The sequence below is a fragment of the Lotus japonicus genome, chromosome 4 (assembly GCF_012489685.1).
Source record: "Lotus japonicus ecotype B-129 chromosome 4, LjGifu_v1.2".
NCBI lineage: Eukaryota > Viridiplantae > Streptophyta > Magnoliopsida > Fabales > Fabaceae > Lotus > Lotus japonicus.
Window position 1 is genome coordinate 68,042,991 of NC_080044.1, and position 23,655 is coordinate 68,066,645.

Here is a 23,655-nt window from a genome sequence, read left to right on the forward strand (position 1 = left end):
AACTACTCTTACATGCACGGCTCTTTCTTGTCCCCTCTATTCACATTTTTAGATACAACGTCCTCATAATCTTTCCCTCACTCATTTCCAGATCGCTTCACCATCATTTCGTTATAGCATGCTATAGCATGCTACTTATATTCGTTCAACTTCTCTATTTTATATTCTTATTCCTTTCTATGGATGAAGATGAAATATGGTGTGAAATAGGATTGTTAATAACTCATATGGGCGGACTTGCCGCGGGTTAGGAAAAAGTGGATTGAGTTAGCTCGACTAGAGTTTAGACGAGTTAGAAATTGTTAAACCTACTCAACCCTGTTGGTTGGCGGACCTACTTGTTTATTTTAAGAGAATAAAAAAACTAAAAATTGGGAAATGAAAAAAATTGAAAATGTTTAAAAAGTTACTTATTACAAATTTAGTATAATGCAATAACTATTACAATAAATTTTCTTTTTTTTTCAAAAAAAATGCAACTCATTGATTGACTTGTAAGTTAAATGAGTCCGGTTTAACAAACCCGAGGTTTGTCCAAACTATATTTTAACTAATCTAACTCATCCTGAGTCAAGGTTGATTGGAGTAATCAGCGGGTTAGAAGTAGAACTCAAATTGACAGATGACAAGTGCATGGGGTATGAAAGAATCATTTTCCTTTTACCATAGAGTAGTTTCCAAACAGTTTGGGCTTTCCATACTTATTCTTTACGCTCAATGCTTCATCATAAAACTTCCATCATAGGGCTTACCAAGCGTATAGATACAACTCATACAAGACTCAGTCAACTCATTGTCGACTCAAGCCACAAGGGCGAGAAGAAACACAATCAAAGAAATATAAAAAGGCTATAAAGTACTATTTCTAAGAATGGATAAAAATGCACTTTTTGGAAAAATATAAACAACTAATAATGGATCGATGATAATTTATTTGAGAGGCAAGTTGAATATTAAAAAGTCTTATCCAATCAAGCTCGTTCCAAAAAAGTCTTGCAAAAAATTAAGTAGAAAGATACATTGAATAATGAATAAAGAGTTGCAAGTTCATATAGAAGGCAAGTGGCACTGTGGCAGAGTCTAAGTTTCTTCATGCATGCATTATTTGATTGATTCAACGCTTCTAACCAAGCTATTAACAAAGTAAACTACACGGCATAAATGATAAAGTTGAGGGACCAGGACTGTGGGGTCTGTTACAATTTGTCACAGTTGGCTTTGAAAAAGAAGTGAAGCAACTTTCTGATTTGAATTGAACCCTATTATTATTAAATTGTAGAATATATATGAAGTACAAATCCATTCGCAGAAGGAAGCTTTTGCTTGTGTGGCACATTGTATCTCTATCACCACATGTAATCACTGCAAGTTGCAAAAAATGAAACCAAGTGGCCTTACACGCTAAAATAAGTGATTCATTTACTAGAAATTGACAGAATAGACCATGATAATATATCTGTAAACTAACCAAGACATTGAGGGTTAGTGAATTATTTACATATGGCTTCTGACATTATTGGCAGCCTTGTGATTGGCTTAAATCTGTTTGGTTTAAATATGTTTGGTTGCTTGTTGGACGAGATTAACTTACTTTTTGTTGTTTCAACTAATTAACATGGAGTATTCTTAGTTATAAATTGTTCGGACCGATCGACTTGGACGATATTGGACCCAATAATCTTATGATATTCTTAAAATATAAATCATTAAGTTATCAATCAACGATTGTAATGAGATACTTTAACTTTATAATTGAATATCTCTATTTTAAAAGGTTAAATTCGAGTAAGGGATTAATAGTTACTTTCTTAATTTTACTTTATTTATAATTAATTATAAAACTCGAAACTACTCGTAAAAACTTCACTCTAAAATTGATTGATGCTAACCTTACCGTCCAGACGTCCACAATCGGTCAAAAAAGGGCACGGCTTAGCTAACTATTAATGTCATTGCCAAAAGTCTTCAATTTAAAACAAAATAACTATCTCAAATGATCAATAGTCAACCCCCATTTGTGTATTCTAAACACACTATAACATCATTGCTAATAAATACAGGACCAGAGGCATCAGAATATTCAGTATTCACCACTACTTTTTCATTTAGCATCTATTCAATTCCAAGTGAGAAGCACGAAAATGGGTGCCTGTTTATCTCTTAAGTCATCTTCCACCTTCAAGAATGTGCGAGTGGTTCATCTCAATGGTTATGTAGAGTATTTTGAGCAACCCATTTCAGCAAGCCAAGTAATTGACACCCCCGAAAAACACTTTGTTTGCACCTCCTTTCAGCTTCTTTCCTCAACACCATTCAAGGGAGATACCCAACTCCAACTTGGGCAAGTGTATTTCATGCTCCCATACTCAATGTTCCAAACTGAGTTTTCCCCTATGGATTTGGCTTGCCTAGCAAAGAGGCTCACTGCAATAGCCAAAACCAGGTCATGTAATTCTGACTCAAAAAAACTCAGGAGTCCTTGCAGAGTCGCCGTGGCTGAGAAAGTTGGTGTGAATATGATGAATGGGGGACGAAGCCCTTGTAGGTTGAAAACATGGAAACCTGTCTTGGACACTATCACAGAAAAGTCATTCCATAGCAATAGGAGTTGTGAATCAGTTTTGTATGAGAAAAATTAATTCTCATGTCCTGTACTCATGAATGTCCTCAAGGACTTCATAATACTATTAATTGTTAGGCATTTGGATATTACAGATTTCATATCCAAATCTTATGAAAAAAATGTAAATAAGGTACGCTTTTTGCTTAGTTAGTTCTTTGTATTTTTTTGTTATGCAACCTTCTTGTTTTTGGAAGTGTATTAGATCATTAGATGTTTTCAAGGCAGACAGATCAGAAGGAAGTTCAGTTTGTGAAATACTTAATTAATTTTTCTTGTTTGGGCTACTATAAAAAATAGCATATACTCAAGTTAGGACAGCAAAGAATTGAATAACTTTTAATGTATTTTAACAACTAAAGAATGACAATTTGGCTGTCCAGATTGAAGAACTCGAGAAATGGTTGGAGTTTGGTGGCCAAAGTTGTCTACTAGGATTTACGGCTATGTTTGGATATTCTTGTGTTAGTGCAAATGCAAATTGACGTTAACTCTCACTTACAAAAAGTAAGCAAAATATTTTGATAAAAATTTGTTTACGTTGCATTCAACTAGTATCAAAGCGGATTACCATGATGGCTCTGCTAGGGTTTTAGCGCCTCTTTCTGACGGCTAGGGTTTCTGGGCTTTGACTTCCAAATTCTGGCTCGGGATCCTAGGGAAGACTTTGACGGCACGACTTGTCTCGTGTTCCTCTACGAGTAGACTTTCTTCTCATCTGTGGGAAGATTCTCTTCTGGTACTCAACGTGAAGTTTTGATCGTGTTTCTTTTTCTGGCTTTCATGCACATCACCGCCCATCAATGGCTGATATCCCTGAGTTTGATATGAATGAGGAGGAAGGAGAGGCCCTCGATTTGGGAATTCTGGGTGAGGATCCGGCTCTGAGACAAGACGTATGGCTTACAGCAAGGGTTCATGCCAGAAATCAAGTTAGCTCTCAGGCTTTCAAAACTGTCATATCTGCTTTGTGGAAATCACGAAACTGCGAGGAGGTGCACCAGGCAGGAGTGAATCTCTTCACGTTCAAGTTTACCTCTGCTAGGGACAAGGACCTAGTCCTCCGTTCGGGGCCCTGGTTCTTTAACCGGTACGCACTGGTGCTGCAACTGATGAATGGGGTGGTTGCCCAACCACCGATTCCCCTTGGTGGTATCCCTTTCTGGATACAGGTTAACAATCTTCCTCCGGGGGGATTCAGGACAGAGGCGGTGGCACGTCTTATTGCAAGAACCTTTGCAGGATACATAGAGTGGGACAAATCAGAGGCGAACAAGTACGAACCACTCTTCAGGGTCCGGGTGTGGATTGATTCAGGAGCCTCGGTGCGTAGGGGCCGGCTGCTAACTTCCCCAGGGAAAGCGCCTCTGAAGATAGTATTCAAGTATGAGAAGCTCAAGAATTTCTGCTACAGATGTGGTCTTCTTGATCATATTCTGCGTGACTGTGATGTGGAGGACGAAGGAAATCCGCTACCGTTTGGTGGGTGGCTCCGTGCTGACCCGGTCATTCGTCCGTTCTACGGCGCCGGCGTGAGGGAGGTGGGAACGAAGGTGGTGGACAGGGTGTGCAAGGCCAGGGAGGGGGAGCTGCGGGAGGACTTGGGAATGGAGGGGGACCAACTTTGGTACAAGGGGAGGGCTCGGGTGTCAAGGATGGCAAAGTTCCAAACGGGCCAGTGCTTGAGCATGCGAAAAGAGAGGGCAAAAATGTGCTTCAGGTTCTGGATGGTAGTGCTGATGTGCAAGGTGAAGGGCCCATGGTTGGGTCACAAATGGAAGGAAGGCAACCAGAATTTTCAATGAACAATGATGGTGTTGAAAGTGTCACAGGTGGAAATAATACAGTATTGGCTTTGGGACCTAGAAAGAGGGCTGGTGATTTATCTTCTCCTTTAGCTCGAACGGGTTTTTCTCCACCTCTGAAGAAATTGAACTCTGACTTTGGATTTGGATTGGCGGAGACTGTTGAACAGTCCCTCCCACATCAATGAGGATCTTAGCGTGGAACTGCCGCAAGCTTGGGAACCGGCGGGCAGTTGGTGCATTTAAAATGCTTCTCCACTCTAAAGCTCCCGACATTTTTTTTTTGTCTGAGACTCTTTTGTTTACAGCTGAGATGTTGCGTCACAGAGGGGCAGGTGGCCTTTGTAATTTATTTCCAGTCCAGTGTGCTGGTGCACGACAATCCTGTGCAGGTGGTTTGTGTTTACTTTGGTGGGAGGGCATTGACGTTGTTATCATTAATGCCTGACTCCATCACATTCGGTTTTTGTTTACACACCTGGACTCTCAGGTCTATATGGAGGGTCTTGCGGTGAATGGTTTCCCGGAGGAGAGAAACAAGAGGAGGACATGGGAGATGATTAGTGATATGAAACCTCCAGACTTGGTTCCGTGGTGCTGTTTTGGGGACTTTAATGATATTCTTTCTCCTGATGATAAGCTGGGAGGTGATCCTCCTGATCAGAGTATTCTCCAGGAGCGCTCTCTAATTCGTAGCCAGTGTGGGTTACAGGAAGTGAACTTCTCGGGAAACCGCTTTACTTGGTCTAATAAAAGAGAACACCTTGCAGGTACAATTGAGGAGAGACTTGACTATGTGCTGGTTAATAGAGCTTGGCGGGAGGCTTGGCCGGTATCTTCAGTGGCCCACCTACCTCGCTATAGATCTGATCACAATCCGATTCTCCTCTGTTGTGGGAGTAGAAGATCTAGGGTGGAGAAAAAGCGAGAGCGGGTGTTCCGTTTTGAGGAACTCTGGTTGCAAAAGGAGGAGGAATGCACGGAGGACGTGGCAGCGGTGTGGGAGTCATCTTTGAGTAATCTCTGTGAGAAAATTAGTGGTGTGGGCACGGCTTTGGATGGGTGGGGGAGGAGTGCGTTTGGAGACATTCCGAGGAAGATTTCGGATGCTAGAGTTGAGCTCCAACGGCTTCAGAGGAGAATACAGACAGCGGAGGTGGTGGAGAGAACTAGGGTAGTAGAGAGGGATCTTGATGTGTTGCTTGAGCAGGAGGAGATTATGTGGAGTCAGAGATCTAGAACTACTTGGCTTCGACATGGGGACAGAAATTCGAGGTTCTTCCATCAGAAGGCCTCGCAACGAAGGCAGAGGAATATGATTGAGTGCATTCGGGATAGCAATGGGAGGGAGGTGGTGACAGATGAGGAGATTTCAATTGTTTTATCGTCCTATTTCAGAGAACTCTTCACTAGTTCAAATCCGTCCGGGATTGACGAGGTGGTGGAGTTGGTAGCTAACCGTGTGACAGCTTCCCACACAGAGACCCTAGTTGCTCCCTTCTCAAAGGATGATGTGGAGGAGGCCTTATTTCAGATGCACCTGACCAAGGCTCCGGGAGCTGATGGTTTGCATGCGCTCTTTTACCAGAAATTTTGGCGTATCATTGGTGATGATGTGACCCAATTCTGCCTGCAAGTCCTCCAGGGAAACATTGATCCATGTATGATTAATCAAACTTTGTTGGTTCTGATTTCTAAGGTTAAAACCCCGGAACATGCTAGTCAGTTTAGACCAATTAGCCTTTGTAATGTTATCTTTAAGATTTTTTTTTGAAATCATTATCTTTAAGACTATTACAAAGTGTTTAGCAAATAGATTGAAATTGATTTTGCCTGATTTAATTTGTGAGTCCCAGAGTGCGTTTGTGCCGGGACGTTTAATTACTGATAATGCTTTGATTGCATTCGAGTGTTTTCATTTTATGAAGAAAATAATCCAGAGCCGGAATGGCATTATGACCCTCAAACTGGATATGTCTAAGGCATACAACAGGGTTGAGTGGTCTTTCCTTGAGAAGGTTATGATATCTATGGGCTTCCCACTTTGTTGGGTAAATTTAATTATGTGATGTGTATCATCTGTCAATTTTTCAATTTTGCTAAATGGCAACAGACAAGCTCCTTTTGTCTCGCATAGAGGGTTGAGACAAGGAGATCCTTTGTCACCGTATCTGTTCATTTTATGTGGGGAAGTTTTTTCTGCGATGATTAATAAAGCTGTTTTGAATTCCTCTTTGCATGGGGTTAAACTTTCTAGATCTGCTCCTGTCATCTCACATTTATTGTTTGCAGATGACAGTGTAATTTTTGCAACAGGCGGAGTGTATTCGTGACATTCTCTCAACCTATGAGAGAGCTTCTGGGCAAGCTATTAATCATTACAAGTCAATGCTTTCAGTTAGCCGCAATGTGCCACAAAATTGTTTCCATGAGCTGAGATAGATGTTAGGAGTAAAGGCAGTGGAGAGCTTTGATAAATGTTTGGGTCTCCCGACGATCATTGAAAAGTCAAAGACCCAAATTTTTAACTTTGTCAAGGATAGAGTTTGGAAGAAGCTCAAGGGGTGGAAAGAGAGATCTTTGCCTCGAGCAGGTCGGGAAGTTCTGGTAAAAGCTGTGGTTCAAGCTATTCCTGCTTATGTGATGTCCTGTTTTGTTCTCCCGGATGGGTTATGTAACCAGATTGAAAGCATGATCAGTAAGTTTTATTGGGGTGGTGATGTCACTAGGAGAAGTCTACATTGGTCTTCATGGGATAAATTATGTCGTACAAAAGAGAATGGTGGATTGGGTTTTCGGGACTTTAAGTGCATGTTTGGTTTCAATTCTACCACTACTAGATGTGGATCCATCTTTCCAAAAGCAACTATTTGTTGCTTCTAGTAGATGTGGATCACATATAGATGTGGATCCATTAAGATTTTCCAAACACACACTAAGTCTTTTAACACGGCTCCTGTTTCTAAGAACTGGTGGAGGATATATAACAACCTTGATTCTCTCTTTGGTCAGGTGTTTAAGTCTGTCTATTTCCCCAGTGGTGAGCTGTTAGGGGCGAAAAAAGGTTATAGGCCAAGTTATGCTTGGACGAGCATGTTGAAGACTAGTTGTATCTTTGTAAAAGGTGGGCGATGGCGAGTGGGGAATGGTGAGTCTATTAACATTGTTGATGATCCTTGGCTCCCCAATGGGTCACCTTTAATTTTCCGACAGGATTTATTTGAGGAATTAGGGCTGCGCAAGGTGGTCGGTTTGCTCGTTAGTGGTCGTTGGAACGAGGCGTTGGTTGAGCAGGTTTTCAACCCAGCCACTGCGCAGTGCATTTTGGCTGTTCCGTTACCTGTGCAGGCGCGTGAGGACCTTCTCTTCTGGCCTAAAACACAAGATGGTTGGTATAATGCTAAATCTGGTTACAAATTCATCAGGCGGATCCATGATCAAGTTGTCCCGTCGTCGTCCTCTACGCCGGTGATTCCAGCTGCGTTCTGGAAGGTGGTGTGGAGTTCAACTGCTTTGCCTAGGTGCCGTGAGCTGGTTTCGAGAGCTTCTTCTGGTTTTTTTCCTGTTCGCAGCCGTCTTCGTCGGCGTGGGATTGATGTCGACCCTTCTTGCCCATGGTGTGGGATTGATGATGAAACGACGAGCCATTCTTTCTTGCTTTGTCCTGTTATTGCTCGACTTTGGTTTGCAGTGTTGGGTATTCGTCCAGCTGGTACAAGTGTGTTCTACGAGATGCTTACGTGTATGATGGAGCATTTAGAGGATGAGGCCGTGAGCAGGATCTTCACGATGTTATATGTAATTTGGGAGGCAAGGAATGCTTGGGTTTTTAACCAGAGGGAGTTACATGTAACCTTTGTGATGCAGCGACTGGTGGCTCTTTCAGCGTTGCCTAGGCCAGTTTCGGTCACGAGCCCGGCGGTGGCTGGTGCGTCTTCATGGAAACGTCCCCATGCAGGTTTGATCAAAGTCAATTTTGATGCGTCCGTGCGGAGGAATCTAGCTGGTATTGGCTTGGTGGCGCGAGATGAGGATGGCGAGGTTTTGGCAGCAGCTACATTGGCTATGGTCTTGATGCAATCCGTAGGCTTGGCGGAGGCTCTTTGCTTCCGGTGGGCGCTACAGATGGCTATTGATCTTGGGTTTCGTGCTGTTTGTTTTGAGACAGATTCTTTGCAGTTGTTCCAGTGGTGGCTTCGTCGTAGCAGAGGGTCCTCTTATTTAGATTTGATTATTTCTGATTGTCGTACGCTTTCTTTAGCTTTTTCCAATATGGATGTTTCTTTTGTTCGTAGATCCGGCAACAGTGCCGCTGACTTTTTGGCCCGGGGTGCCTCATCTTTTTTGGTTTGGATAGAGGAGGGGCCGCCTGGACTTGATGCTTTTGTCCGCTCTGACATTTTGGCCTCTAAGCCGGCTTTGTTTCAATATATTTAATGGAATTTCAAAAAAAAAAATAGTATCAAAACACATATTAAGTAGTTTAAAAAAAAACACATATTAAGTGCTTCTTTTTTAAACATCAATACAATGAGAGGCAATTGTGTTTCAGCAATTTTCTTTCTTTGAAAAACAAATTGGAGGATTCATTTTCCTACTTACAAACTAGAATTCACCACCAATATTACCAGATGAACTAATTGGCTGGTCTAGCTACTATGACTTTAACAAGTGAAATTTTACAATGCTCTTTCTTTCTAGCATAAACATACAACCATTGCGTTTTAAAATTCATGTTCTTATCTTTCAGAATTAATTATGCTACCACAAAAGATGCTATGAGTAGCTTCTCCCAAAATCAAGTCATCTTCCGATGTGTGAATCTACGTGTATCTAAAGATAACGATGCAATCATTCAAAGAAATTTTACAAGGTGGCAATAGGGGCAGTTGGGACCCACTTTTGAATTGGTGAACAATCCCAACCCTCTTGGCTTTTAGACACTATGAAGTGTTTAGGAACCCATGTTTCCCCTTTTGACTCTCTTTCTCTCATTAACTTCCTCTGCCTGTCCTCAACAGTGTTTTTTGCCTCTCTTGCTTTTTCCCAGTCTTTGCTCAGGATGGCTTGGCTCAACTCACTCCAAACAAGAGCTGATTCTGTTGTCCACACATTCTGATCGAGCATAACAAAATCTCATATCAAACTCAGCAAGAGAAGCACATTCAACATGCTTTGTTATTGAGCTAACACATGCATCAAACATACAAATAGCCCTAATTGCTTTCCAAATTGAGAAATATAAAGAGTGTTGCATCACTCATATAAATATTTATTACCTCTGGATCCTTAACAAAAGGAGCTTGGAGGCCTGAAATAGTTTTTTTTGCATCATATATAACTCTTATTTCTTCATTAGTTGTATCTTTCACTGTTACAGTACTGCAACATTTTATGAGATTAGGAACATATCATCAAAATATTACAAGTAAACAATTGACAACAATCACTGGATTTTAACACTAAAAACAAGTAAAAGGCATGCTTTTATATGACAGATTGGCAGTTAAAACTTCAAGTGATGACATACCTATCCCAATGACCATGAATTTCATAAAGAACCTTCATTGACAAGGAGTCAAAAATCTTCCCTTTTATCAGTCTTCGGTTCCCCCTAAATCCAAAGAACGATTGGCTCATGTATGTTAAATCTGCCACAAGCCCTGTTTCTAGACACTGAATTCTAACATTGCCAAACCAATCAGTCCCAGGAACTGGAAGAAATCTGAATAGAATATGAGGTGAACTCATTTCATACGTCTCTCCATGATTGTGGAGCTTCAGCTGTCGTTTGCCATGCACCTTAGCTTCTACTGCAGTACCTGCATAGTTGAGGTTTTGTTATGCAAGTGTACATTTAATTTCAATTCTGTTATGACAGTTGAGTCACACATTGGAAGTATGCGATTTTAGGGTGGGGTTTATAAGAGATTGAGCTCTCTAACTACAAGTACAACAACTAGCTTTTGTGATATGGTTCTCCCAAGATGCTTATCAAATTCTCAGTTTTGAGTAACAGAATATCCTTGTTACAAATCAATTAAGAGAAAAGTAAGAATGGTGAAAGATTTAGAAAACAAGGCAATACTTATGTATTGAACATACATTTAGAAAAAAGTAGAAATTGATTTTGTTTCATCACACAACATATTGGTGAAATAATTTTACCAATAAACTTTGGAACAGGGATCTGACACCATATAATTTCTATGTTTTCCTTTTGATCAGTGGCATGGAGGGCTGATACTGGAGGGTGGTGAGAAACCTGCAAACATGTAAATCCAATTATCTTAATAAAGGGTAAGCATATTCATGCCTACAAGTCCATGACAAGATATGCTTGTGATAAACAATAACATAATTGTAGATAACTACATTGAGTAGAGAGATGACAAATAATAATTATATAGTTTATCCTATAGATCCATTTATTAAGCCAATGGTCCATATATATTAGGTAAAATAATCATCACCCTTGAACTAGTTGGGTAGAGTTACACCTAATCCAAATTCTAATAGTTTGTAAGCATTTTGATTCTAGACTGAGCATGTAGTTGGTAAGAAAGGAGACAAAAGCATAACAGAAAAAAAAAAGTACCTGTTCTAGTAAGACATTAAGGTTTCCCTTGGAAACATGGTGAGTCTCACCGAGAATTGGATTATAGGGAGCAGCTCCAAACTTTGTTGGGCGTGTGGTGGAAATGCTCCATGCTACAACTGATATGAATCTATCCAATGGTGTTTTGCCATTGTTGAGGCTGCTTAGCAAGTCAAATGCAGTGGAATATACACATTCAGCAGAGCATTGAAGTTGTGACTTGGGCATGTTGAAGACAGGGGGAAGCTGTACACAATTACAAAAAATTGAGCGCGGAATCTCCTGCTTGTAAAAAATTACCTAACCTCTGTGTCACTTAGTTTTTAGATTGAACTTAGCTATTAATTTACCAACTCAACCTGCCATGGGCTGCGGCACAAACGGGCTGGTCCGGCCCATTTAGGTTAATAATACTCTAATCTAGAAGATAATTTTCATGTTCATTGACCAATAATTTGAGTAATATGGATGTTCTTCCGGTTAATCAATTGCTAAGAGAGAGAAGAGAATAGAAAGCAGAGAGAGGGGAAGAGGGAGGAGAGAAATGACAGAGGGGGAGGAGAAAGAGAGAGGAGAGAGGGGAGAGAGCAGAGGTGAAGGAGGGTGTATAAATATTTTTTTGCTTTTAGGTTCAAATTAATTTATTTTAGAAATTTATCTATGTAAAAAAGTAATAGAGAGTGAGCTAGCCTTAGGGTTAATCTTGTCCTAACCCACTCATTTAGTGGGTTGTGTGAGTTCAAACCCCCCCCCCCCCCCTAATAGTGAGTTTTGTGTGGGGTGGAGAAAGGGGGTTTAGAAGGCATATACACATGGAACAGTTGCTAAATTGACAATTTTACCTCTTAGTATGTCTGAATTCTAAGATAGATATTAGAATCGAAATGTTTTGGGTATAGTAGCAAGTTTTTTTAGCATTTACCACTTGAATTAACCGAAAATTGGTGAATATGTGAGAAAATTTAAGAAAACAAGAATGTAACAAGTGATATCAGCGTTAGAATCTAAGTATAAATTTAGATTTTAAAATGATAATTATTGAATACTTAAATTTATGCAATTAAACCATAAATATAATAAGATGCTTATAAATGACACTTAAATTATTAAAAAAAATCAATATTAATGTTTTATATTATATTTACTATTAGCTACTTTAATCAGTGGAATTATTTAAAAAATGTATGTGTAATTCATTTATCTTACATTCTAGAAATATGTAAAATATACCTATTGAAAACAAATATGCCCTAGACTTATAATGAACTAATATACTAAATTGCTCATTTAATTTGATTTATAGCTAACCCTAAACTTGCCTTAAAGGATGAGAGATCAGATCCTGGCCGCAAGCTCTTAAAGAGATTCAGTACGTGCTTCAAAATATTTGAAGCCTTATTATTCTCATTCGAATCTGAATGCCTTTCCAGCATGGATGGCTTTGTGAGCACAATTCTTGTCTCCTACATGGCAACACAACAACCACAAGTTATAAGTATATAGTTAAGATTGACTTATTTAAAATGTTAGATTCGAGACATTATCACTTGAAAAACTATTACATCATATGACAATGTCTAGTTAAGAGTAATATTAGTATTTCACAAACATTGAATTTTTTTGAAATTTGAAATAGGTACAAGAAAAGACTAAATTGGCATACAAATTTAGTGTCAGCCTCAACTCAGATGCTAAAATTGTTTCAATAGCGTCGGTTTGAGTCATCCAAAGCGATGAGAAAGAGCACTTATCCTTGCTGCTTGTTTCCCAAGTCAAGGAGTATTTCATTGCTGAATACAGTTTGCGGTTATGATTTGTTTGGTGTTTGTGTCATGTGGATTGGTAGTTAGCTTTGCTGTCATTGACAATCTTATCAAACTCAACACTTAACCTTGTGGATTTATGCAAATGTCATACATGTCCTTTGTGCTAAGTTAATTGACCAATTCTCGCATGCTTTAGGATTTAGACCAAAAATGCAGTTGCAATAGGGAAATATTTATCACCGGTAAAAAAGTCAAAAAATTATAACTACTTCAAAAAAACTCATGAATTGAAAGCTTACTAAAATGGTTTAGATATATCTACACTAATAAGATAGACACTCTTTTGAGTTGAGTGAGAGAGGTCCAGGGATTGATCTTTAATGGCTGTAATTTATCTTTCTGATGTAAAAAAAGAAACACTCTTTAAAATATTTTCAAATACATATTCGGGGAATACAATCATTTGACATATACTTCGAGTGTCGGTTGAATGTTTTCACTATACGAATGGGTATAAATCATTACTCTAGTCTATTTTCCATATATCAATATTATTTTCTTTTGCTTATTATAAAAAATCCATAACCAAAGGCAGCGAGGAAGAATGATGGATTTAGAGTTGTGATACTTTAATTCATACTCATATTTCTCTTTTTATCTCATCTCACATAATTTCTCATTTTAACTTTCTCTCCTTTTTTTATCACATCGACTATATTATATCTCTTATATTTCTATCTTCCTGGTCCAATTTCTCACTTGTGTGAGTGAAATTAAACCATGAACATAAACTTCTACACACTAACAATTACAGACCACAAATCCATGTACTAAGCTATTCTGTTTGTACCAATGTCTATTAAACTTGAGGCTGTACTCTGTTTCCTATTTCCATATTCAAACATAGAAACAACACAAAGAAGAAGAAGAAGAAAAAATTAAGAAAAAAAAAACCGATCAAGGGGGACATGCTTGAATTAAAAAGCTTTGTGGTTTTTTTTAACATCCACATGTATAACTAGACAAGGCAAACTGGCAAAAGACCAACAAGGATACTACTGGCATGCATCAAGCCTTGGAACAAAGATAAATGGTATGTTTCAATGTTTGGATAACTGTTAGCACCCGTGCAAACCAACATTATTAGCACTTATTTTGAAATAAATAAAAAGAACGAAATTCTCTCTATTATAAATTGAGGAATGTCGTTCATATATGTTTGAAATTTAATTTATATTGAAACATTTTTCCTTTTGTAACAAAAAAAAACTTATATTGAAACATGCACACACACAGAAATGAAATGAAGCTTATTTCATTTGAGTGACAATGGATTTTAATAGTTAGAATGAAAGTTGATAAAATGGAAGAAATCTGAATAGAAGAGAATGAGAATATGCGTACCCACCATTTTTATATGAAACTTGATGAGCGCACAACCAGTGCAGAGACTTTATCACAGTTTCAGTCTTGCAGACACCCAAAAGCCTTTGCCTAAGGCAAGAAATTGAGAATATATATATAAGACCTGCCAAAGTTTATAACTTTATAATTCCGTAGCGTGTCTTTTTTTTTTAAATCATAATATCCACTATATATGTACATATGACGATAATAACTAATCTCCTTGTACACCGGTACTCACGTTATTTTATATTCGATAGGATAAAAATTGAACCTCAATCTCATGGTACAAATAACCACCCTGCCACACCTTACAAGTTTGTCTTTTGATATCAAGTGTATCAAGTGCAACGTTAGCCTATTTGTATTTCTATATAATAAAAAATCATTCATATTTTATTTTATTTTGAAGTGCGTTTAAATATCCGTTTACCATAATAGATATATACATATGGGTTGGGGAGGAGAAGGTTAATGAATCAATCCCTAAAGGGTGTAATTTATCTTTTTAATGTAAAAAAAATAGATGTATAAGTTTAATTGCATTTTTTATTCTTAATATAGTGTTCGGATAATTTTAGTCCTCTCATTTTTTCTTCTTAATTTTGGTCCTCTAATTTCTACATCAAACATATTTAACCCTAAAAAATAAGTATAATAAAACTTCCCCACACCAAATAAATAAATATTCAAATTTAGGGGTTGTCTAAATGACTCATGATAAAGTTTGGGTTAAATAACCCATCATCCAATCACATTGGAGATAAATGAGTTGGAAATAAATTAATAAATAAAATATAGAAATTCCAACTCACTTATCTCCAATGTGATTGGATGATGAATTATTTAACCCAAACTTTATCATGGGTCATTTAGACAACCTCTCAAATTCAATGTATAAAATACACTCAAATTAATTTTTAAGAATTTATGAATTTGATTAATCTTACTTTTAATTTATAAAAGTTCAATCTTAGTGCTAGTTTAGAATTTGGATTAAATAATGAAAGGAATAATAAAAAGAGTTTAAAATATACGCACGATTGGTATTATAAAACAGTTGTACAATAATTAATCAATTGCAACATGCCACGTAGAAAGAACAATAACTTTCATTTTAAATTTTCATTAAAACAAAAATATATTTTATGATGTAGTGAAATTCAATTAAATAACTGTGTAAATTTTATTTAACACTTTTAATTTTAATAAGAAATGATGTTTCAGGACCACATAAGTGTGTGGAAATTGGAAAACATGTTAAATTGATATGGCCAAAATAATATCAACAGGAATAGGAAACTGTCGCGATAGTAACTTCTCACTTCTGACCTAAAAAATACTTCTCACTTGTCAGACCAACTAAAATATTTATTTTCTGTGAAGGCCCAGAAAGTTTAACATTTTTTTAAATTAAAATTTAATAATTATATACTTATACTTAAAGAAATTGGTTCATACTCAACAATGCTAGTCTCAGTGATAAAAAATAATTGTTTGAACCTCTTAAGTCTTGACCGATAATTTTTTTTCCTTCAACATAATGGCCATTCTTTTTCAGATTTTTGGAGTTGGGTAAGAAGTAAAGCCATTAAATAATAGCTGCCGAAGTTGTTTAAACTTTAAATGATCGGGCTATAATGGGAGCATCAGGGACCCATTTATGAATGGGTGAACAGTTCCACTCCCACTTACCTTCTTTACTGCTGCAAGACACCCTGAAATTCTTAGGAACCCAACTTTCTCCTTTTGTGTCCCTTTCCATTGACATCTTCCTCTGCCTTTCTTCCACATCTTGCTTTGCTTCCTTGGCTTTCTCCCACTCTTTGTTGATGATGGCTTGGCTCAACTCACTCCACACAAGGGCTGATTCTGTTGCCCACACACTCTGAACAACAAAAACATATTTCTCAAGTCACATTCAAAACATGCATATTAATTAAAATCTTCAAATTATAGAGATCGATGATACTTTTAGGGATAAAGTTTGCAAGATTAATGTCCATGAGAGACTAGAAGCTTGTTCTTTTAGTTAGTAAGATGTGGTAGTTAATTTGACATGAATATAAGGAGCGAAGAAATGCACAAATATTCACGCGGTAATAATATCAAACTCTAGATAAGTAGATAACCCTTAGTCACAGACTATGATACTATATCATGGTTCAACTATCCCAAAAACCTAAACTGTGTAGGATGGAGACGCATGAAATGATTTGATTGACAAATTATTTACCAATTTTAATCTATCAGAAATTAAATTGATACTAGTCCTGTCATTTTTATAAGTGAACAATCTTTTAAGCACATCCAGATATTTTCCTTATTTGAAAAAGATTCTACGAGAGCATGATTCATAAAATATATATAAATGAAGAAAAATACTAAACAGTTAGTACAACCTCAACTGTCTTTTTAATTTGGTTGAGCACTTTATTATGTCACTATTTATGTACTATGAACGCATTCAGTGCAAAAATACATTTGGTTACCTCTGAATTTCATATCTATTAATGACAGAGATAGAGCACAGAAGTTAATTACCTCTTTGTCCTTTACAATAGGAGCTTTGAGCCCTGAAATGACTTGTTTTGCATCATATATCACTCTTGCTTCCCCATTATTTGTGTCCTTTACTTTCACAGTTCTGAATAATGAAATTTCATAAGAAGTTTGTCACTACCATGTAGAATAGTTAATTCTTGAATAGACAAGCCATACCACCCTAATTTAAGCACGTCGCATGTATGAGACTCGGTTAGTATTTTTTTTTACAAGAGGAAAAACTTGTTAAGTCATTTGTCATCATTAATTTAATGTGTCAGCCAGTTCAATGTCTTAAATTGAGTTGCACTTTCAAGATTTTAATAGATGTGATAGGAAGAAATATAACTATAAGCGATAGATGTGATACAAAAAGATATAGAGAAAAAATGAGGTGTATGGAAGATATCGTTATTGTTGGGTGGTTTATAAATTGAGAGTGTTCAAGATTTTACTTTTTTTTGCTTTTTTAGAATATCCTACTATCCTCACACACGATAGGTGAGAGACTAATCTCTCTGGATCCTACTGTCGCGCACCGAAGTGAGATGTCTCCCAACTGCGTTTTTTGATAACCTAGAGATCGAGCCCGTGACCATATGTTTAAGAGACCCGAGTCTCTTCGACTTGGAAAAACACATTTCAAGATTTTACTTTAATATTTTACTGAAATTTTTTCACTAAAAAAAAAAATTAAAGTGAAAGATACAGTACCTATCCCAATGACCATCAACTTCATATAGAACTTTCAATGATGATGAGTCAAGGATCTTCCCTCTGATCAATCTTCTATTTCCCCCAAGTCCTGCATAAGAATGGCTTTTGTAGGATAACTCAGCTTCCAGGCCTGTCTCTATGCATCGTATATTAACATTGCCAACCCAATCAACCCCAGGAACAGGAAGAATTCTAATCAAAAGATTAGGAGAATTCATTTCATATGTTTCTCCATGATTTAGGAGCTTCAGCACCCTTTTACCATGCACTTGTGCTTCAATAGATGTACCTACAAATTTATTTTAATTGAGATATTTAGATGAATGTACAGAAGATTGCTTAGTAAAGGGCCATTATATAGAACTTGAAATTTGTTTGAAACAGGTTAAAAAGACTTAGCCTCGTTTCAAATAGCTTATTTGAACTTATTTTAAAGTATAAGTGTGTATGCAATTGAATGGGAGACTTTATATAAATAGCTCATGACCTACCACTTATTTTTATAACCTGCTCAGATTAGCTTATGAATAAGTTCTTATACCTATTACCTATAACCTAATTTGATCTTATTAAGCGTTTATGTGATAAACGCTAATGACATAAATGCTTAATTAAGTTTGTTATCCAAACACACCATTACTCTAGATACCTGGAGGCATATAAGACTCCAAATTGTGTTAACAGTTAGCTGCATTATTTAGAAGCATTGTTTTGCTTGTATTCAATCATGGCATAAGGTCATAACTCATGAGAAACAAGCGAAGTGCACACACCCAATTTAATCCATATGAAAGGTGCAGACTTGTATAAGTATTTGTAATATTTCTTTTATGAAGTGCAGCACTTGATAGAATGGACGATTGTAGTTCTTTTGCAACAAGCTGTCAAAAGTAAAAGCGATCAGGCTTCACTAAGTGCGTGTTTGGATATCATTCTAGAAGTGATTCAGACGTCATAATCAAAGAGAGAAGCTTTTGAGAGTAACTTCTGGTTTTCAAAATCAATTCTGAAGAAAGAGAAGCTGAGCTGAACATTCTCTTAATTAACACCAGATTAGTAGTCAGGCAAAACTGTAAAACCATGATGTGAAAAACATGTCCATGAAATTAAATCTCTGTTCACATCTAGTAACTAGCCTATGTCTAAGTGGATCACTCATGTGGTTAGGAGTTAGTTACTTTGTTAGGAATTAGTTAACTAAATCAGTTTTCTATTTTGAGCTGATTGATTAGTTGCACATGGTGTAGCTTGTATAACATGTAGCTAGTTCCTTGATTCAGATTATTGAGAAGATGAATTGTGTTGAATAGAATGAGAAAATGAATCAGTGTATTACATCAGTGTTAGAGAATGGATTATATGCTAACTTACTAAGTAGTTCAGGTCCACGATGACTTGAAACTTCCTATTCTAACTAACTCCTAAACCAGCCTAACTACCCTAACTGAACGTAACTAATTCAGTTACTCTGTTCAACTAATTGATCCTGTATTACAGATCAATTCTATCATTTACAATCTTCTTAGACCACATACATTTGCTGATGATGCAAAGTTGCAAACTGAAAACCAGAACATTAGTTGAGACAAATTGTAATTAGTAGCTTAATTAGGTGTGGAGGAAGAATTATATATGAGTCATTGTGAATTTGAGTTACTTATGATTTCTGATAAAAGTTAGATACCTCTAAATTTTGGAATAGGTTGCTGGCACCATATCATTTCAATGTTTTCTTTCTCATCTGTTGCATGGAGGGCAGATACTGGAGGGTCAAGTGAAACCTTGGGATATGAAAACCAAAAAATTTAATCAATAATTGTAATTAAACTGTTCTGAGTAAAAAGTTAGTCAGAGACTCTGAATATTGGCATAGTAATAGAACTGGAAATCATGAACTGTAGAATTAAATTTCATGATTCATTGATCAACAGCACAGTACAGCATATTCTCTCTTAATACACAAATGAAAATGTGAAATAGAAGTAATGTAACCTGTTTGAATAAAAACCAAAGAGCACTTATTGAAACTTCTTAAGTGCATTTTCTAGTTGATAAGCTTCAATAAGCTTCGATTACTAACTAGGTTAAGTAATTGGTTCAGTTAACTAAATAACTGCTGATCAAAAGCATCATGTGATCGATGCAGGACTTGTGCCCTTATTCCCCAATACATAGAGCATGTATGGTTTTGCATTTTGATAGGTACTTAGAGAGTAAGTTAGTAGGGGCTTAGCCTATAAATAAGGGAGGTGTGAGGAGGGTTTAGGTATCCTTTGGATCATTTGGTGTTTGGGACTTGGGGAGAGTGGCTGAGATTCTCAAATATCTCAGCAATCTTGTACATTTCATCTCTCAATAATATCAGGGTTCTATCACATTTGCAGTGTTAGAATTGATTCTCCTTTTTTGAATGTTTCCTTTCAAAATTGATCCTAACCCTAAAACCAAGTAACCAACTCTTGAATGAAACTACACATCCTAAGCTTCTGTGATTGACATAATCAATTGAGATTTCGTCATAAATGTATTCAAACACGAATCACTTCACTTTCAACTCACTTTTTACCATAATCAATTTTAGTAAAATCAATTCTATCTAAAATCAATTCTGACAACAGCAATCCAAACCTGCAATACTGTATGTGGCCAAACTGAGCATGAAAAAGTTGAGTTCAAAATGAGTAAGGTAAATACTAAATAAAGAGAAACCAAAACCTGTTCCAGTAAGACATTAAGGTTGCCATTGGAAACATGGTGTGTCTCTCCAAGAGTGGGATTGTAGGGCGCAACCCCAAAAGATGTAGGGCGTGTGGTAGATATGCTCCATGCTACAACAGATGTGAACCTATCCACTGGATTCTCCCCACTGTTGCACCTGCTCAGCAAGTTTGAATTTGTGCAGTACACTGATTCACCATAGCACTGAAGTTGAGATTTTGGGAAGTTAAACGCAGGTGGAAGCTGCACACAAGATAAAATGCTTTAATATTTAATCAGCATTGTGAAAATTTGATTTTGGTAAAATTGATTATAGTAAAAATGATTTATATAGGGTAATATTGTGAAATCTCATATGATTATGTTCAGCCCAAAAACTACTCTCTAAATAGCTTCTGGAAGAATTAATTATCATCGATTGTCAAACAAACATCTGTATAACCACTTAAAAGTTATTATGAATTTCTGAACCATGAGAATGAAAATTGATTCTAAAACACCCCAAACATGCCCTCAATATAGTGCAGGTTTGATTAGACGTTAGAGTTCAACAATTTCATTTGTTTCACTATACTAACTATTAACGAAGAATTTATAATTTATCATAACAGAAAAACTCAAAAACAAGATTTTTAACACGTTGAGTTAAATGGAAATCCAAACACATAAATAACTTGGACTCCAGATGTGGAGAGGTAAAAGTGAATGAGAGAGCTTGCCTGGAAGTGTGTGAGATCTGATCCTGGCCGTATATTCTTAAGTAAACTTAACAAGCGTTGAAGGAGATTAGGAGCTCTATAAGATGGGTCTAAATCTGATTCACCTTCCAATGTGAAAGGCTTCGTGAGAAAAATCTTAGATTGCTTCTTTCCATCGGTCACCTGCATCATCCCAGCCCCAATAATGATGTAACACATGCATTTTTCTCATTTCTTCACATACACATCTATCTATCTATCTATCTATATCTATATCTATATCTATATCTATATCTATATCTATCTATATCTATATCTATATCTATATCTATATCTATATATTATATAAAAGCAAAGTTTGGCAACAAGGAGGGTAAAATAGTCATGCAATAGACTATGACTCATGAATGAATATTTTACCATGGTCATATACGTAAATTTGAAAGTAATTCAATATGTAATTAATCTTGACCATTCATTGCTTCTAATCCTAGCCGTTGATCCTTTTTCTTATGAAACCCTTTGTATACAACCTTTTCATATTCTTTGCCGTTTTATTTGTTGCTTTTGTAACTCCTGATTATGGATTGTGATTACAAAATCACCAATAGTCTCTTCCTTCTTCTCCCATATATAAAACATCTTTCCATTCCCCTTTAAACTTATTTTCATCTCTCTCATTTTGATCTTCAACATCTCCATTCATGTGCAGGAAATCACTCTGATTTGGACTCTCCATCATTCCAGCACAAGAAGATCTTCCATCAGGTTAGAAATTTTTCTTTTGCGTCTTTTCTTCTCTATCGGTCACTTCTTCTTCATCACTTTTCATTTCGACATTGACGTTTTTCTTCATCATCATCTTTCATCCGGTAAGAGCCCTTCTTTTTTTCACCTTATTTATCCTTTTTGATTTATCATCATTTCTTCTTCAGATTTTGTTCTCATGCTACGCACTTCTCAAACGGTCTTATTTTTTCTCATTCATTCTCCTCATTCGTCATCTCTCACTCCTCTAAGATTTGGTCTTTATTCGCAATATGCATGTTGTTATCGCTTATTCAATAGATGAAAGTTACATGTTTTATTTTACTTTTGTAATTTATGCATGTTTTGTTCTTTGCTATTGATTATTAAAATTATTATGATTTGTTTGTAACTTCTATTTCGTTTCAAAAATATTTTTTCTTCATAAATGGTTAAAGTCATCTCCTTGACTATTTCTCTAATTGTGTTTCATTATCTTTCTTGCACAATTATGATGTTTGCTTCTATTTCTTTGACAGTTTAATTTTCAACCAATGTAAGTTGACCAAATGATAATATTTTCTTCTAATCCAGTACATTGAAGCCTTTTTTTTTCTCCTTTTACATTTCATTGATTAAACAATGTTTCATATTTTTTTCTTACCTATGAGCTTTTAAGTAATTATACATATTATCTCATATGTGAATTTTCAGAACCCGTTCAATATTCAACAGACTTTTAATCTCAGTCATTCGATATTCCCCTTGAACTTCCTCCATCAATGTTAGTATATAACTTTCAACTATTAAGCTCAAATTATTTTAAATAAATTTATTATTATTTAATTTATATGAGTTATGGAGTCTTAGGTCAAAAATTATATTAAATATGATATTAGTTATGAATTCTATAAGACACATATTAGTAGTTTAGGTATGTTGACGTATTAATCAACTAATAATTAATATTAATAATAAACCTTAAAAGTTAAAGGTCACTCAATAAAAAAAAAAACCCCATCTATCCTTCCTCTTGAACTTCCTTCATTAATGTCATTTTATAGACTTCTATTATTAATTTAAAATTATTGAAAATAAATTTTTTATTTTTTATTTCATATAAGTTATGAAATTCAAAAAGGCATTTTTATTTATTTATTTATATTTATTTATATATAATATAAAGGAGAAGTTTAGCAATCTCGAAGGTAAAATATATAGTCTATCAATAAAAAATGTTTCATATATTTATTTTTACCTATGAGCTTTTAAGTAATTATACATATTATTTTATATGTGATTTTTCAGAACCGTTCGATAGTCAACAGACTTTTAATCTAAGCCGTTCGATATTCCTCTTGAACTTCCTCCATCAATGTTATTATATAACTTTCTACTATTAAGCTCAAAATTATTTTAAATAAATTTATTATAGGTCAAAATTAATATTAAATGTGATATAGTTATGAATTCCATAAGACACATATTATTAGTTTAGGTTTGTTGAAGTATTAGTTAACTAATAATTAATATTAATAATAAACCTTAAAAGTTAAAGGTTACTCAATAAAAAAAACTCTCTTGAACTTCTTTCATCAATGTCATTCTATAGACTTCTACTATATATTAATTGAAAATTACTTTCAATAAATTTACTATAATTTATTTCATGAGTTATGAGATTCAAAGATGTATGCTTAATATTAAATAAGATCATAGCAAAAGAAAAAAAAAAGACTATCACTAGCCCTTTTCTCTACCACTATGTAAATTAAAAAGTGTCAATACTCATTCAAAATGTGCACTTCACATAAGTTTTGTTGAAGTATTTGCTTTAATTTTATTTCTTCAAAGGCTCAAGTTTCAAGACATTTTTCCAAGTACATATATCCAACAACTAGCTATTGATGTACTAACCTAGAATTTTTACATGTGTTCTAACATGATTTTTATTTAATGATGATCTTCAACTTGATTTCATCATATAAAATTGAAACACCTAAAAAATCAATTTCTCTTTGATTTGCTCAACTTTTTG

The 23,655-nt window shown here is 35.8% G+C and overlaps 5 protein-coding genes across 8 annotated transcripts; 3 read left to right on the forward strand and 2 right to left on the reverse strand.

Annotated features, from left to right (window-relative positions):
* The first annotated feature begins 1,976 nt into the window (after positions 1–1,976).
* On the forward strand, positions 1,977–2,779 carry LOC130716223 (uncharacterized). Its single transcript, XM_057566425.1, has one exon. The coding sequence runs from the start codon at positions 2,142–2,144 to the stop codon at positions 2,637–2,639; it is 498 nt and encodes a 165-aa protein (XP_057422408.1). The 5' UTR covers positions 1,977–2,141; the 3' UTR covers positions 2,640–2,779.
* A 644-nt stretch (positions 2,780–3,423) lies between these two features.
* LOC130713221 (uncharacterized) lies at positions 3,424–6,867 on the forward strand. The gene is made up of 6 exons (XM_057563009.1): positions 3,424–4,278; positions 4,341–4,586; positions 4,734–4,817; positions 4,916–6,124; positions 6,282–6,476; positions 6,742–6,867. The coding sequence occupies exons 1-6, from the start codon at positions 3,424–3,426 to the stop codon at positions 6,865–6,867; spliced, it is 2,715 nt and encodes a 904-aa protein (XP_057418992.1).
* Positions 6,868–7,311: 444 nt separating this feature from the next.
* Positions 7,312–8,862, forward strand: LOC130713222 (uncharacterized). The gene has a single exon (XM_057563010.1). The coding sequence runs from the start codon at positions 7,312–7,314 to the stop codon at positions 8,860–8,862; it is 1,551 nt and encodes a 516-aa protein (XP_057418993.1).
* Positions 8,863–8,966: 104 nt separating this feature from the next.
* LOC130715822 (oxysterol-binding protein-related protein 4B-like) lies at positions 8,967–14,334 on the reverse strand. Of its 4 annotated transcripts, none has more exons than XM_057565944.1 (7): positions 14,198–14,334; positions 12,343–12,486; positions 11,024–11,269; positions 10,531–10,690; positions 9,956–10,247; positions 9,705–9,807; positions 8,967–9,540 (listed from the first exon to the last, which is right to left on the reverse strand). In XM_057565944.1, the coding sequence occupies exons 1-7, from the start codon at positions 14,198–14,200 to the stop codon at positions 9,292–9,294; spliced, it is 1,197 nt and encodes a 398-aa protein (XP_057421927.1). In that variant the 5' UTR covers positions 14,201–14,334; the 3' UTR covers positions 8,967–9,291. The 4 variants fall into 4 exon arrangements, with proteins under 4 accessions (XP_057421927.1, XP_057421930.1, XP_057421928.1 ...); XM_057565947.1 differs by having other exon boundaries at positions 10,594–10,690; positions 14,198–14,333; XM_057565945.1 differs by having other exon boundaries at positions 14,194–14,269.
* Positions 14,335–15,524: 1,190 nt separating this feature from the next.
* On the reverse strand, positions 15,525–21,115 carry LOC130716261 (oxysterol-binding protein-related protein 4C-like). Its single transcript, XM_057566468.1, has 6 exons — positions 20,892–21,115; positions 20,170–20,415; positions 19,139–19,235; positions 17,452–17,743; positions 16,738–16,840; positions 15,525–16,081 (listed from the first exon to the last, which is right to left on the reverse strand). Exons 1-6 carry the CDS (start codon positions 21,087–21,089, stop codon positions 15,809–15,811), a joined length of 1,209 nt encoding a protein of 402 aa, XP_057422451.1. The 5' UTR covers positions 21,090–21,115; the 3' UTR covers positions 15,525–15,808.
* Between the last annotated feature and the right edge of the window lie 2,540 nt (positions 21,116–23,655).

Excerpts from the sequence above, each read along its gene's own strand:
- LOC130716223 (XM_057566425.1), top strand. The coding sequence starts at position 2,142 with ATGGGTGCCTGTTTATCTCTTAAGTCATCTTCCACCTTCAAGAATGTG.
- LOC130713221 (XM_057563009.1), top strand. The coding sequence starts at position 3,424 with ATGGCTGATATCCCTGAGTTTGATATGAATGAGGAGGAAGGAGAGGCC. Across the intron at positions 4,818-4,915 it reads TGCACGACAATCCTGTGCAG|GTCTATATGGAGGGTCTTGC; the intron begins GTGGTTTGTGTT and ends CTGGACTCTCAG. Across the intron at positions 6,125-6,281 it reads TGTTGGTTCTGATTTCTAAG|AGTGCGTTTGTGCCGGGACG; the intron begins GTTAAAACCCCG and ends TGTGAGTCCCAG.
- LOC130713222 (XM_057563010.1), top strand. The coding sequence starts at position 7,312 with ATGTGGATCACATATAGATGTGGATCCATTAAGATTTTCCAAACACAC.
- LOC130715822 (XM_057565944.1), bottom strand. Across the intron at positions 11,270-12,342 it reads CTGATCTCTCATCCTTTAAG|CTTCCCCCTGTCTTCAACAT; the intron begins GCAAGTTTAGGG and ends AATTGTGTACAG. Across the intron at positions 9,541-9,704 it reads CTTTTGTTAAGGATCCAGAG|AATGTGTGGACAACAGAATC; the intron begins GTAATAAATATT and ends ATGCTCGATCAG.
- LOC130716261 (XM_057566468.1), bottom strand. The coding sequence starts at position 21,089 with ATGTGTTACATCATTATTGGGGCTGGGATGATGCAGGTGACCGATGGA. Across the intron at positions 20,416-20,891 it reads CAGATCTCACACACTTCCAG|CTTCCACCTGCGTTTAACTT; the intron begins GCAAGCTCTCTC and ends TCTTGTGTGCAG. Across the intron at positions 17,744-19,138 it reads ACCTATTCCAAAATTTAGAG|GTACATCTATTGAAGCACAA; the intron begins GTATCTAACTTT and ends ATAAATTTGTAG.